The sequence below is a fragment of the Heliconius melpomene genome, chromosome 4 (genome assembly GCF_056956725.1).
Source record: "Heliconius melpomene rosina isolate 202511_hmr_F chromosome 4, ASM5695672v1, whole genome shotgun sequence".
NCBI lineage: Eukaryota > Metazoa > Arthropoda > Insecta > Lepidoptera > Nymphalidae > Heliconius > Heliconius melpomene.
The window spans coordinates 6,666,962-6,679,620 of NC_140392.1; the positions used below are offsets into that span (position 1 = coordinate 6,666,962).

The following is a 12,659-nucleotide window of genomic DNA, read 5'->3' on the forward strand; positions in this document are numbered from 1 at the left end:
TTCGGCAGAGAGTGGAAAACGGAGTATCTTAACATAAAATAAAATGGAAGCTAAAATAAAACAATATTTTAAATATATTTTTAGCAAAATTATAATGAATTGTAACATTTGCAAAATATAGTGTAACCAAAAAATAACCTCCATGTTAATAACCTACTCTTTCTATTTCTTGATAAATATTAGTTACCTTACTAAATGAGCCAATATGGCCTTGACCCATCTAATTTTGCCGCTGTTTAGAAGCTCCATCAGCTGTTTAGGATGATATTGTGGCAACACAGGGCAGGCCATTTGTGACGCTTCGAACAAACCATAGTCCGGCATGTAATCTAGTAAAGGCTGAAAAAAAACTAAATATAAAACGAGTCGTCTCAATAAGCGCATTTCGGGAATTAATTATTTTAATTTCTTGGGTCTGAGCGTAAGACAAAGTGTGGCGTTGAGTTCGTCAATGCATGCCGCTCAATTTTTCCATAAAAAATTGAAGGTCGAGTTTGAACATTTTATCCCTGGATCCTCCCTACTCTGTTATAAGTAGGATACTGCGTGAAGCTAAAAAAAAACAAAATAATTTACTTGTGGTTGATCCGGTTGTGTTTTATTTCTTCTTCTAGCATCACGTTCCAACAGTTGCAGGTTAATAGAAGAGACGCGTTGTAAATGTGGTGCAGATATTCTTAAATCTGAGTCACGAAGAGCTCGCGATTCACTGCCCTCTTCTAGTTCCTTATTATAAAAATCATGCTATTATAATTATAGTCATACTATTTATTACAATCTATAATTTCTTCGCTCTGGTGTCGAGGCAAAGGGCGGCGTTGAGTTCCGCCACTCAACACGCAATGCCTCCAGAATTCGGCAGAAAGTGGGAAACGGAGTGTCATAACACTAGGTTCCCTATGCCTACCCTGTTGTACAGCGTGAAACTGATTTTGATATTTAAATAATACGAAAGTAATTTCATACCATTTCATAATCATGTGATATGATTTTAAATACGTTAGTATCTCATTCCAAATATTACACACAATAAAAAAAATCGAGAATCTACCAAAAAGGAAAGTATAATTAAGAAATTATTAAATATTTTCATTCTTACTTGAGTACTAGCATGTCCAGATGCAATCTGCGGAGTTTCGGGCTTCCATTGAGAGTACACGTGCATTTCGGAGTCCATGCCCACAACTAATATACCATCTCGAACCCACGATATCTGCATTGGCAATGGCGGTAAACCATCTGCTGTCTTTAATTGAATCCTTCTGAGTTGCATCCATCTAATTTCCTCTACGAATAACGGTGCTGCCAGAGAAGATGCTTTTCGTAGTATTGGTCGGTTGTTGTTTATTGATTCTTTCATTGCCTACAAAGAAATAATAGAATGTAAATTATTTGACGACCCACTCTTCATATTTCTTTTCTTGTTATTCCGTAATATCTACGTTTCACTGCCCTAACAGCGTACACCCGAACTTTGCTACCGGTTTTTTATATCCATTTCGTAGCTTCCATCTATACTAAACATACTTCCTAGATTTACCACTTAATTAAAATATAATATTTTTATTTTTGGGGTCTAAACTAACAGTGATTTTTCTCCTAATATGTTAACTTTCTAAAGTAGATCAATCTAAAATATCTTATGTTATAAACTTATGATATGATTCAAATCTCACCTTCAAATTAGCCTGCGCCAAATCACTAGACACTGGTGTAAAAAGTAACACACGTGACCCAACAGCCACTGTAAGAATATGAGATCCATCTTCCTTAGACACCCAATCTAATTGCACTAAATGTTTTTGGGTTAACGGACAAGTATTGCCGTTTTCCATGATGCTTCTGCGTAACGACTGGAGGGTACTGAACGACGGTACTGCTAGAAGACCCGCTGACTTGCCTGTATCGGTTTCACCGTTTCTATTGTTACGACTCTCGTCCGAGGAAAGCGTTTGTAATACCTAATAAATATTATTTGTATTATAAATATTTACATTATTTATCAGTTTTTCTATTTGAAGCCGTTGTGGCAGAATAGGGTTTGAATATCAACGCGACATTTGTGGGTTCGATTTCCACCCGGGGAAATGATAAATTCCTCTGCTCAACACACAATGTTTCTGCAATAGGAGATTTTCTTTAAAATAGGTTATCTCTGCCTACCCTGCTATGTGAAAATATACTTGAACTTACTTTTATATTTCTTCATTCCTTACCCACTTATTAAGATAAACCGCGGCTTTAAATTCCTCCACTCAACGCGGACTGTCGAATTACATTGAAAATTGGAGAACAGTACCTTCCCACTAAGTTATCTTAATGTACCGTGTTATAACAAAAAACTAAATAACCTGAGTGAGCCTCTGCTTCTTCTGCATGAACGATGTATCATGTAAATAGGAGAGGTCAATCTGCGTGTCAGTGCAGAGGCCCACACGGGGCAGGCTGACGTTGCGCAACGGTATGGTATCCTCGAGCAGCCACTCAGCGCCGCCGGTGCTCTCGCACTCGTACACGCATACGCACAGGTTGACGAAGCGCGCGTCCCCCGCGCCCGCTACACCCGCACCCGTCCCTCCCGCCGCCTTGGTGCGCGTGAACGAGCGCCCGCACTTGTATGCGCACGCTATGCGGCCCGAGTACGCTGCGCTTATGTGGAGGGGTTGACCTGATGGGCAATAAATAACATTCCTCATTCAAAATTACTTTTGCGAATACTTTAAAATTACCGAATGAATATATAGTTACCATTGGCTTGGAACGACGTGACTTTGTTCTAAATACGTATATAGTTTTAAATATTACTTATTCAAAATTAATGAATGAAGCTACTATCGGCTAGAAAGGCAGTTCTAAATTCAGTTTTCTAAATTATCTGTATTCAAAAAAGCTTTTACAAATACTTGATATAAAATCTGTTATCTATTTAACATTGATGAAAATAACAGTTTCACATGTAAAAAGTTTTTGCTACTTTTTTGGTAATTTAAGCACATACTATATGTACACGACCAGATTTGAAAATGAAATAACTATACCATTGAATTGAAGAAATATTTAAAAAATAATGTAAAAATCTCTTTAACTCTGGAATTGGAATTCTGGAATTACCTGGAATGTCTATAGTAGATTCTTGATCTTTGTTCATCATTTCCCATTCTTTCCATGTATACTCAAATTCATCATCGTCTCTTTTAGTAACATTGCACTTCCAAAATCTAAGCAAACAATAAAAACATTAATATTTAATTTATATTACATATTTGGACAAATATAATTATATATTTTGCGACGAATGTGATGTAGATTCCCACTCCAGAGAATGAATTATTTTCATTTCTTCGCTTTGGTGATAAGACAAAGAGTGGTCTAGAGTTCCGGAAAACGGGCAAACAAATGTCTTGACACTAGATTCCCTCTATCCGCTACGGAATACAGCGTGTAGCTAATAAACTATTTAAGTAAAACGTTTGTTACCTTAAAGTACTATCAGAACACGCTGTGGCTAGTATGTATGGCGCTAAGCAAGCCGGATATATAGACGCGGAACTGAGATGTCCCGCCGCAGGTGTAGCGTGGATCACGTCGACTCCATCCGGTAGCGACAGTGGGCATTCACATACCTATAGAAATTCAATTGATTTATAAATTAGTATTGTTTGATATATCGTTCTTAATTAATAATAGGTATATAATAAGTACAAGCTTTCTTAGCGTCACGAGGTATCCCAACCAGAGCAGGGTAGGTAAAGGGAACCTAGTGCTACGGCACTATGTTTCTTATTAAGACAAGTTATTATTCTTAAAATAACTATACTTGACATTTTTTTCTTTTTCATTTTACCCCATTTATATATTTATTTATTTTGTAGAGTGAAGTTGAAAATCTAATGACAGGTACTGCATCAAATTATTGTGCACTTGCTGACCATACAACGTATTGGTAGTAATGATTACTGCAATAATGCAGTGCGCATAGGAATACGTATATTTAATCTGATTAAAGATACAGCTCTAAGAGTTTACTTCACAACACGGAATAACAGACTACCTAAACGACAAATATCGTTTTAACATTTTAAATTACCTTTTTAGTAGAAATAGATAAATGTGAGTGAGCAGGCGGAGCGGCAGGTCTTTCTGCATCCATAGAAACTGAATTCTTTCGAGATTCACCTTCGTCTTCCTGTACTAAGGCACTGTCGGGCACATACATCATGCTGTTTGTTAAGTCATCTGAAATCATTATTGTTAAGATGTACAAATAAAACTATATTTATTTTTCAGTAATATTAAGCAATGAATGAGATATTTCATATAAATCCCTACTAAACATACTGCCAGTAACCATGTATTGGAAACACTCTTAGTAGTATTGTGATTCAATGAACATCTAGAAGGAATTAAATAAGTACCTGATGGATCAGCTTGGGACGAAACAGTGAGCCTCCACATATGTACGGTAGAGCCTCCATCAGTTCTTTCTAACACGACGATGTAGAAGGGTTCGTTGAATATTGCAGCTTTCCTCAAATCCACAATTGCTTCTAAACCAGCTTCAGTTAAAGTATTAACATCTGAACCTTCAACGCCAGAGTCTGAACTTTCTGTATCACTTGAAGTTCGTTCACCTTAAATAAAATACCAAAAATATATATTATGCAAAAATTATATTTATGAGCTACTTCTATTGTTTTAACCCAACTCTTACGTCATTTCAAGTCTGTTAGATGGAATATGATACGTTAGCATGTTCATTCTCCGTCTTTTCTATAATAACAAGATCTGGAAAACGAAAATATTTTACAAATTCTCTTTTCTTTACTAAGCATCCGAGATAAATAAAAAGTCTTCTCTATCCTTATGATAACTAATAATATATATAAAAAACAATATACCAGTAATAAGCTGTTCCTGGAACACGTGCAACAGTTGCGTGTTATGCCAATCGTGGGTCGCGTCCGCTATCGCGTGCAGCTGTATAATGGCGCCGGGACGCGCTGTCGACTGCTGGGAAACGATCTTAATGCGGTCGTGGAGGGGGACCCCGCCCTCCTCTATTGTGGAGTCGGATGACATTGACATTGTGTCATGCTGCTGGGAAAGTAGTAAAAAAATTACATGCTTTTATATTATTGTTTGGAAACTAAATCGAGTTCTGTGCTATACAACCTGAGATATAGATTTGTTTGAGAGATATTGTATCACACAATGTTAAACTGTCATATTTTTTGTAATAATATTAATATAATTAATACCAAAACATCCTTGTGTCGTCTCTCTGAAGTTGCGATTTCTGCTAACAAAGTTCTTGCATCGATAACGGCTTGGAATAACCGCAAACTTTCACCGTCGCTAGCCACAAAGCAAGCCGAAGGAGAGTTAGATAAATTCCCCAAAGTTGTGCTGTAACATAAAAATTACGTCAAATAAATGTTTATATTTCTTTAGTATACTAACTATTGAGTGAGTAGAAAAAAGTATATATACTTAACTCTAGTAAGTTATAATAATCAGTGTAAGCCATGTTAGGAATTTCATAATAAAGCCAACTTTTACTCAATGCTCGCTCGATATAAAATACGTAAAGAAATCTTAAATCAAATCTGCATCTAACTTCTATATGGTCACAACACATCGACCATACTATACATTCCAAATACTTAACTAAAACACAACATACCTCGGCAACAAAGTAGGCAACCACGCGACATTACTAAAAGCGGAGAGGTGCGGTGAGTTAACCCTCGCCAGCTCCGACACTCCGCCCGACTTGCCTAACGGTCCCACACACTCTACGCGCCACATTATTAGCTCAGAGCACAGACCGCCTGCCGCCATGTCGTGGCCGGGTTCTCTTTCATTATCTGTGTACAGTTCTTTTGGTTAGGTTTCCGCTATATCCCGTGTATAACAGAGTGGGTAGATGGAAACTATTGTTAAAACAGTTCTTTATACACACAATTATTGAGACATTGAGTGTTGAGTGGCGGCAATCAATGTTGTCCAATCTGATGTGTGTAATCCCACAGCGAGGAAATGAAAATAATTCATTATTTCGAGTGGGATTTGTACCCGCAACTGTCTACGACAGCCTCGTTTTAGTTAATGAAACAGATTAAAAGATAAGATTATTAGAAAATTAGGTGAATTAATGTATGAAGTTGCTTAATTTGTGTACAGTAGCAATAATATGTTTTATTATTAAAAAAGATTATCCCAAAATTATAAACTTGTAAGATATGAAGTACAGATTACAATTTTTATTATGTTGTATAATCTTGATATACCTGATATGTTATGGTGACTTGTTGTAAGTAGTAGCGGTAATACTGGATGGCATGTGATGTCGTTGACCCTAAATCTATGGCCAGAAGCTCTGGAGGCATGTCCAATTGATAGGACCTATTAAACAGGAATTATAATATTTTTTTATTATCTATACTAATATTATGTATAGTTTGCACAATTCTTCATTGTAGTATACTCATTATTTTTAAATATAGTATTGAGTATTTTTTAAAACAATGTGAATATACATTAACAATAAAATTACTAAATACCTGTGAAAACTTGGACTTATCGTCAAACGTTAGCTGCCACAAGTTCAAAGTTCCGTTTGTGTGGTTAGTGACCATTGATATAACAGGTGCCGATTCCAATACATCTCCTTCTTGATTTTCCCCGATATCTTCTGTTGCGACACTTGCTTTTCGTTTCATTTCGTTATTATTTTCTTCTCTGCCTCCTTTAACCAGATATTAATTTAAAAAAAAATAATTTATGTGAAACAAGAGATTGTAAAGCAGAGCGTTGTTTGTTCAATCCTACTCGGGGGAATAAAGTATTTTCATTTCCTTGCTCTAGTTCTTAGCAAACTTGTCAAGTCGCAAACGAGTCGAGTAGAGAACTTGTCAAGTCTCAACTCTCAACGCACAATGTCTCGAAAATTCGGCGAAAAGTGGAGAACGGAGTGTCTTATCACTCGATTTTCACTGACTACTCTACTATATGTATATGTGAAGTAAAAAAAATCAATGAAGTTTTATAATTTGAAACAAAGATTAAATATACCGTTCTCTTCCTGTGTGTCTTGCTCTTCGCCTTGTGGCCATTCAGCTTCTTCTTTTTCTTCTTGTACGCTTGCTAGTGGTGTCGTTACGGCATCTCCTTGTTGTTGTTGTTGTTGTTGTTGTTGCGCTATTAAAATTGTATAAATACAAATAATTGAATAGAAAATCAATAACATTTTCCTAACCTGTTTCAAATACAACGGGGAATATTGCGGTCATTTGAGAAAAAAAAATTCTTAGTTTCACACAAATTTAATAATTATACAAAACATTCATTATGCAGTACGTAATATCTAATGACTAATATAGAGGTTACATTACTTGAGGTCGTCATGACTCAGTGGTATAGCTTCAGACTGTAAACCCGATGGTTGTGGGTTCCGGCTCCTCTATCTACACTGCTGGATGCGGAATACAACGGGAAGCTAAAATAAAACTTTCTATAAGATTCACTTACCAGGCGTAACAGGCTTAGTTCTGTGTCTCACATACAATGGCTGTGCAGCCGCATGATAGAGTGCTGCCGGGGTGCACATCGTAGTCGCGTCGCCTAGCGGGAAAGCGGAGGGAATGCGTGCGGAGAATGATACTTGTGCTTGTCTTATTGCACCCGCTTGTAGCTCGTCGAGCCATTCGCATACCCTGTTGGTTGGTATGTTAGTGTTGTATTAATTTATATTATCTATTATGTGTTCATTTAAATTTAGCGATCATGAATAAAATTCAAATTTCTTATAAAACTAATAAATATACATATTAAAAGAAATTACGTATTCCTAGGTTGATGGTAATTAAAAATTTTGCTCTGAAACGAATCAGATTTTTTTTCCATAATTAAAATTGATGTCAACATAACAAAAAAATTCAGCCAAAATCCACAAAATGCTAATAATCATGTGTGCTTACCTTTTGAAAATTGGGCAGTGCTTGGGAAATGAAATATCTTTACACTAAATTGTCTCTGCCCACGTTGCCATACTTGGAATACAAGATAAACATAAAAAAAAATTAATAATCTAACCATATTAAAAAGCTGCCATCAACCGGGTGAATCGAGAACAGTAAATCAGGACTCTGATGCCAGTCTCGAAGTAAAGCCTCTATCTTTGCATCGAGGGAATCCGGCAAGTGCGTACAAGTAACGTCTGTCGCTATGGAATTTATTGATGTTGTGTTTGACAGGCTGGGGTGACTGTGGTTGCCGCTACCTGGAAGATATTCATTATGTTAACTTCAATTCAGTTGGTAATGACACTAAACATTGATATATCAGTATTACTAGTCCTCAATATGCTAACAATGGCATATTTGGCAATATTGACAAACATTGTTAAACATCATTTTTAATCTAATTTATAACACTTTTATACCTTACCTTGGCATAAATATTACACATTTACGTCGCTAAACTATTTATTTTTTAATTGTACGACTGCGTACACTATTCCTATTTACAACATTTATCAATTTGAAACTATATATTGGTTTTAAGTAACTACTTGGGTACCTCCATGGGAGAACAACATAACCTTTGTAAGCGCGACAATTGTAAATGAAAACGTTTTCAATTCAATTCCTACTCGGGGAATGAATATTTTGATTCTCTGGAACTCTGACATGACAAAATTCTTTTATAATACAATTGGGCAGCAAGTGGGAAATGGAGTGTCTTATGTCTGCCTACACCCTGCTAAATACGGGATAGAACGTGAAGCTAAATAAAACTAATTTGTTAACCACAAATTACCTGGCTGCTCGTCACTATTGCTGTTATCCTCAGACTGAGCTTTAGTTAAGTGATGACTAGGTCGCCTATGTCCTACACAGCAGCATGGAATAAGCAATGGTATTTGAAAGCGATATTTTTAACTCTTTTTTTAGATAGATTTTGTATATGAGATGTAATGTGATTATAATAAACATCGATTATCTGAACTAGTTGGGGGACTGTTTAATATAATATGTAGAATAATGATAATCGAACTGTATTGATTTAGTTACAGATCAAAAACAAGAAAACCGTACTTAAATAATAATAATAATATACTGATTATGCTTAAAAAATAAGCTATATTTTAAAACCTTCATCGATTAGAATTTATTTAAACATACTAATGTGGGCGTAGCAGTTAGAATAAGCGGTCATTCGGTTAATCGACGTTCTCATAATGGATGCTGTACTGTATATTGTATTGGGTCAAAACAAAACATAATGGCTAATATACTCTAACCAACATATTTGTCAATAATATAAATAAAAACAGCAAAGTCGATGTTTTTTATTAATGAAGCTTATGTGTGCATATAATATATTTATGTATGTATAAATGTGTGGTAAACGTAATTTTAGAATATTAACATACGACATATTATGTAATATAACATTTAGAGCATAATTTTATTTGCAGCTGAAAAAATGTTAGTAAAGCATTTAAAATAAATTATTTCCTGAAATTAATAAATTATGCAATTATTTATTGAAATAAGAAATCATACTTGTCTCATTCTCCCCGTCCGGATGTGTGGTGTGTTCGGAACCAGAACCTCCCTCGTCGGTTTCTTCTTTATCTAATATCTAAAAAAAACATATATAAAATTAAAACGAAAATAATCAATTTTGTTGATTGTACCATATATTTTCCTCATTTTGTTCAGAAATTAGTAGAGTACAGTACATACAGTGTTGAGTTTCACCACCCAATGTGTTATTATATAACAATATCTTGATAATAGTTAAAAGGTGGAGAATAAAATATGTCAACGTTCTTCTACCTACTATGCTAAAAACGAGATATTGCGTAAAGCTGAAAAAAAAAACCTTAATAAACACTGCTCGTACTTACTTTTTTAGTAAGATCGTGCAATATAGCTTCAGCTTGGCTTGTAAAGTACATTTCCTTATTGTGTAACCAATGTAATATGAACCGACCACCACCAGCTAGCGACGGTACCAGAGGGATGTCAGTTTCCGCATTAATAGAGGCCGCCAAGTGAAAATGGAGACCTGTGAAATGTCACATATTAACTACAAAAGTTCAAGAAGTTCACTTCAAACTACATATATCCCACATATAGCAGTAGGCAGAAGAAGTCTACTGTTAAGACACTCTTTTTCCCGTCCGAGACATCCCATGGTAAGTGATAAATCACCATTATCAAACTCTGTAATAAATATGACATAGTGTTTAATCATTTTCCTGACTACAAATATGACATATTTTCATGTCATATTTGTAGGTGTGTTTCTCCACTCTATACGCAATGTCTCGAAAATTAGGCGGCGCGTGGCCAAGGGCATGTCTTACTACTAAGTTCCTCATATCTACCTTGCTACATGCGAAACAGAAATTTAGTTTCATAATAAAATAAAACGAGATATTAAATAATTAAGTAAAACACGTAAAATATAAATAATAATAATCACCTCCAGTGTACGAAGTAGAATGGTAGGGATTGTGAAAGTCGTGAGCGCTGTACGTTGAAGGGAGGGTGGGGATGGGCGCGCCGGGCTGCTTTGATGATTGCGCATTCCGTCGTATGTGAAAACATGTTCTGTAATAGGAATAAAATATGTTATTTATGTATATAATCATGTATTAATCCTACACGAAAACGTCAAAATATTTAGTTAACATAAAGATATAATATAGTGCGTTTCCAAGAGGCTCGGGTTCAAGTTTCAATCGTTCGCGGGTTCGAGTTACGTTCATTGAGAAATTAACTTAAATGCACAATAAAACTAAAACATCTAACAATACAATATTGAAAAACTCACTTCATATGCTTCAACCGCTGCATGAACCGATGCTTGTGTCGGTGCGTGGCGCGCTGGCGGCGCGGCGGCGAGCGCGCGTGCGCTACGCTGCCGCCCCACTCGTCCTCCGGCAGCAGCGTCTCCGCCCACACGCGGCAGATGTTGTCCACGCACGACGTCACCAGCACGTTACCTACGCTTCCTCTGCGTTAAATAAATATAGTTAGTCTTTTCAAAAATACTTTTTTTAGGAAACATATAAATCAAAAAAAATAATACTTTTTTTAAGAAAGGCGTTCAGATGCGAGTAATATTTGTATAAAATGTTACTCGCATCTGAACGCCTTTCTTTCAGAAGTATAGACGTTATTATTCTAGATTATAATAAAATGAAAATTTATGAATAAAGGCTTTTATTTTATTTCTTTACCTATTTTTAATTTTCATTACTAATAAAAATTATACTTACTTAGGCATATACTTGCTGGTTTTCCTCCATGATAAATGAGTAACAGCCCGTGGATGGGCCACATAAATAAATGTATAATTTAGTTCTTGAGGAGAGTGTTCACCGTGAGCTTGGAATAGTGCTGAAAAACATTTACATAATATCATTTATTATTTATAAAAGATAATTATAGTTGTATTCAAACATATATATTGATTTACGCGACAATTATCTTTCCGATTATTAATTACTTTTTTTATTAGAAAAATAATAATAATATATAAATAGACAATTTTAATTTACACTTGGACAATTTTATCTTTATATATGTATAAAAAAATAGAAATTTAATGTAAGTATGTTTAGAATTTTCAATATTAAAATAAATATCGTTATACATTATAAGTTTTTAGAAATCTTAACTAACCTTTGTTCTGATACCATATTTTAACGAGTCTATCATTCACCCCGGACGTCGCGAACAGCACTCCGTCTGGTGAAAATGCGAGATGATGTGCGGGAGTTGCAGTGTGACATTGCCATACACATATCCAACCCTAGAAAAATATTAAAATGTAATTTTTTTGCTTCACATTGTATATGACTAACTTCACGTGTATCAAAATCATATGTTCTACCTCTAACGCCCAATATTAATAATGTATCTCCTATCTCCAGTTAACGTCTATCTCGTACTGTCCGACATATCTATCCAATCACTAACCTGCATGCCTACCTCCATCTCTGTCTATTTCAATCTATGGTAGCAATTTTTGGATTAGGATTGGTTATTAACATTGGGCGTATATGTATAGATATATTAAAAAATGATTATATCTGAATTCCAACTGTAATATTTTTACAGCTGTATTTTGGCATTATATGCAAGTGGAAAACCAAACTAAACTGTAAACAAAAAAAAGCAGATTTTTTTTTCAGCTTCACGCTGTATCCCGCACACAGCAGGATAGGCAAAAGGAACCTAGTGTTAAGACACTCCGTTCCCCATTTTTCTTATGACAGCTTACAAAGAAGACTCGAAAAAAGTTTATACAAAAAGATTTACGCTTCATTTTTAAAAATATCATAATAAACACATCAAATCTGTAGATAAGAGATAAGCTTTACAGTCATCAGCGCGTCTAAACTGTTGCATTAATCACAATCAACGAACAGTTGACGAGTGATAAGAATATAAATAATAGCAGAACCAAACAACGATATCTCCTGATAGCTTATCTTGACTCTGTAGACAAGATCGTATACTCACAGGTTCTTCCTCCTCTGGTGGTTTTGGTTTTTCGTCTTTATCACCGCCAATTTGGAATGTGACGCCTGAACTTGCTGAAATATGACGAGAAATATTATTGTTTCATTTCGTTTT

The 12,659-nt window shown here is 35.3% G+C and overlaps 1 protein-coding gene across 7 annotated transcripts in view; it reads right to left on the reverse strand.

Moving 5' to 3' along the window:
- The window catches only part of Rbcn-3A (rabconnectin-3 alpha), a 42,388-nt gene that overhangs the window by 22,352 nt on the left and 7,377 nt on the right, over nt 1-12,659 (reverse strand). For 5 of the 7 annotated variants that reach the window (XM_085185083.1, XM_085185084.1, XM_085185079.1 and 2 more), the window contains exons 4-28: nt 12,546-12,619; nt 11,703-11,832; nt 11,297-11,417; nt 10,849-11,031; nt 10,498-10,625; nt 9,917-10,077; nt 9,570-9,648; nt 8,821-8,892; nt 8,095-8,281; nt 7,531-7,715; nt 7,075-7,200; nt 6,564-6,748; nt 6,291-6,405; nt 5,684-5,867; nt 5,259-5,406; nt 4,899-5,097; nt 4,416-4,631; nt 4,088-4,236; nt 3,478-3,623; nt 3,112-3,218; nt 2,352-2,668; nt 1,677-1,961; nt 1,100-1,363; nt 577-726; nt 188-339 (exon numbers count right to left, since the gene is read on the reverse strand). In XM_085185083.1, the coding sequence (XP_085041209.1) occupies nt 188-339; nt 577-726; nt 1,100-1,363; nt 1,677-1,961; nt 2,352-2,668; nt 3,112-3,218; nt 3,478-3,623; nt 4,088-4,236; nt 4,416-4,631; nt 4,899-5,097; nt 5,259-5,406; nt 5,684-5,867; nt 6,291-6,405; nt 6,564-6,748; nt 7,075-7,200; nt 7,531-7,715; nt 8,095-8,281; nt 8,821-8,892; nt 9,570-9,648; nt 9,917-10,077; nt 10,498-10,625; nt 10,849-11,031; nt 11,297-11,417; nt 11,703-11,832; nt 12,546-12,619 (4,063 nt within the window). The remainder of the gene's footprint in view (nt 1-187; nt 340-576; nt 727-1,099; nt 1,364-1,676; nt 1,962-2,351; nt 2,669-3,111; nt 3,219-3,477; nt 3,624-4,087; nt 4,237-4,415; nt 4,632-4,898; nt 5,098-5,258; nt 5,407-5,683; nt 5,868-6,290; nt 6,406-6,563; nt 6,749-7,074; nt 7,201-7,530; nt 7,716-8,094; nt 8,282-8,820; nt 8,893-9,569; nt 9,649-9,916; nt 10,078-10,497; nt 10,626-10,848; nt 11,032-11,296; nt 11,418-11,702; nt 11,833-12,545; nt 12,620-12,659) is intronic. The other 2 variants (XM_085185080.1, XM_085185082.1) reach the window with 2 other exon arrangements.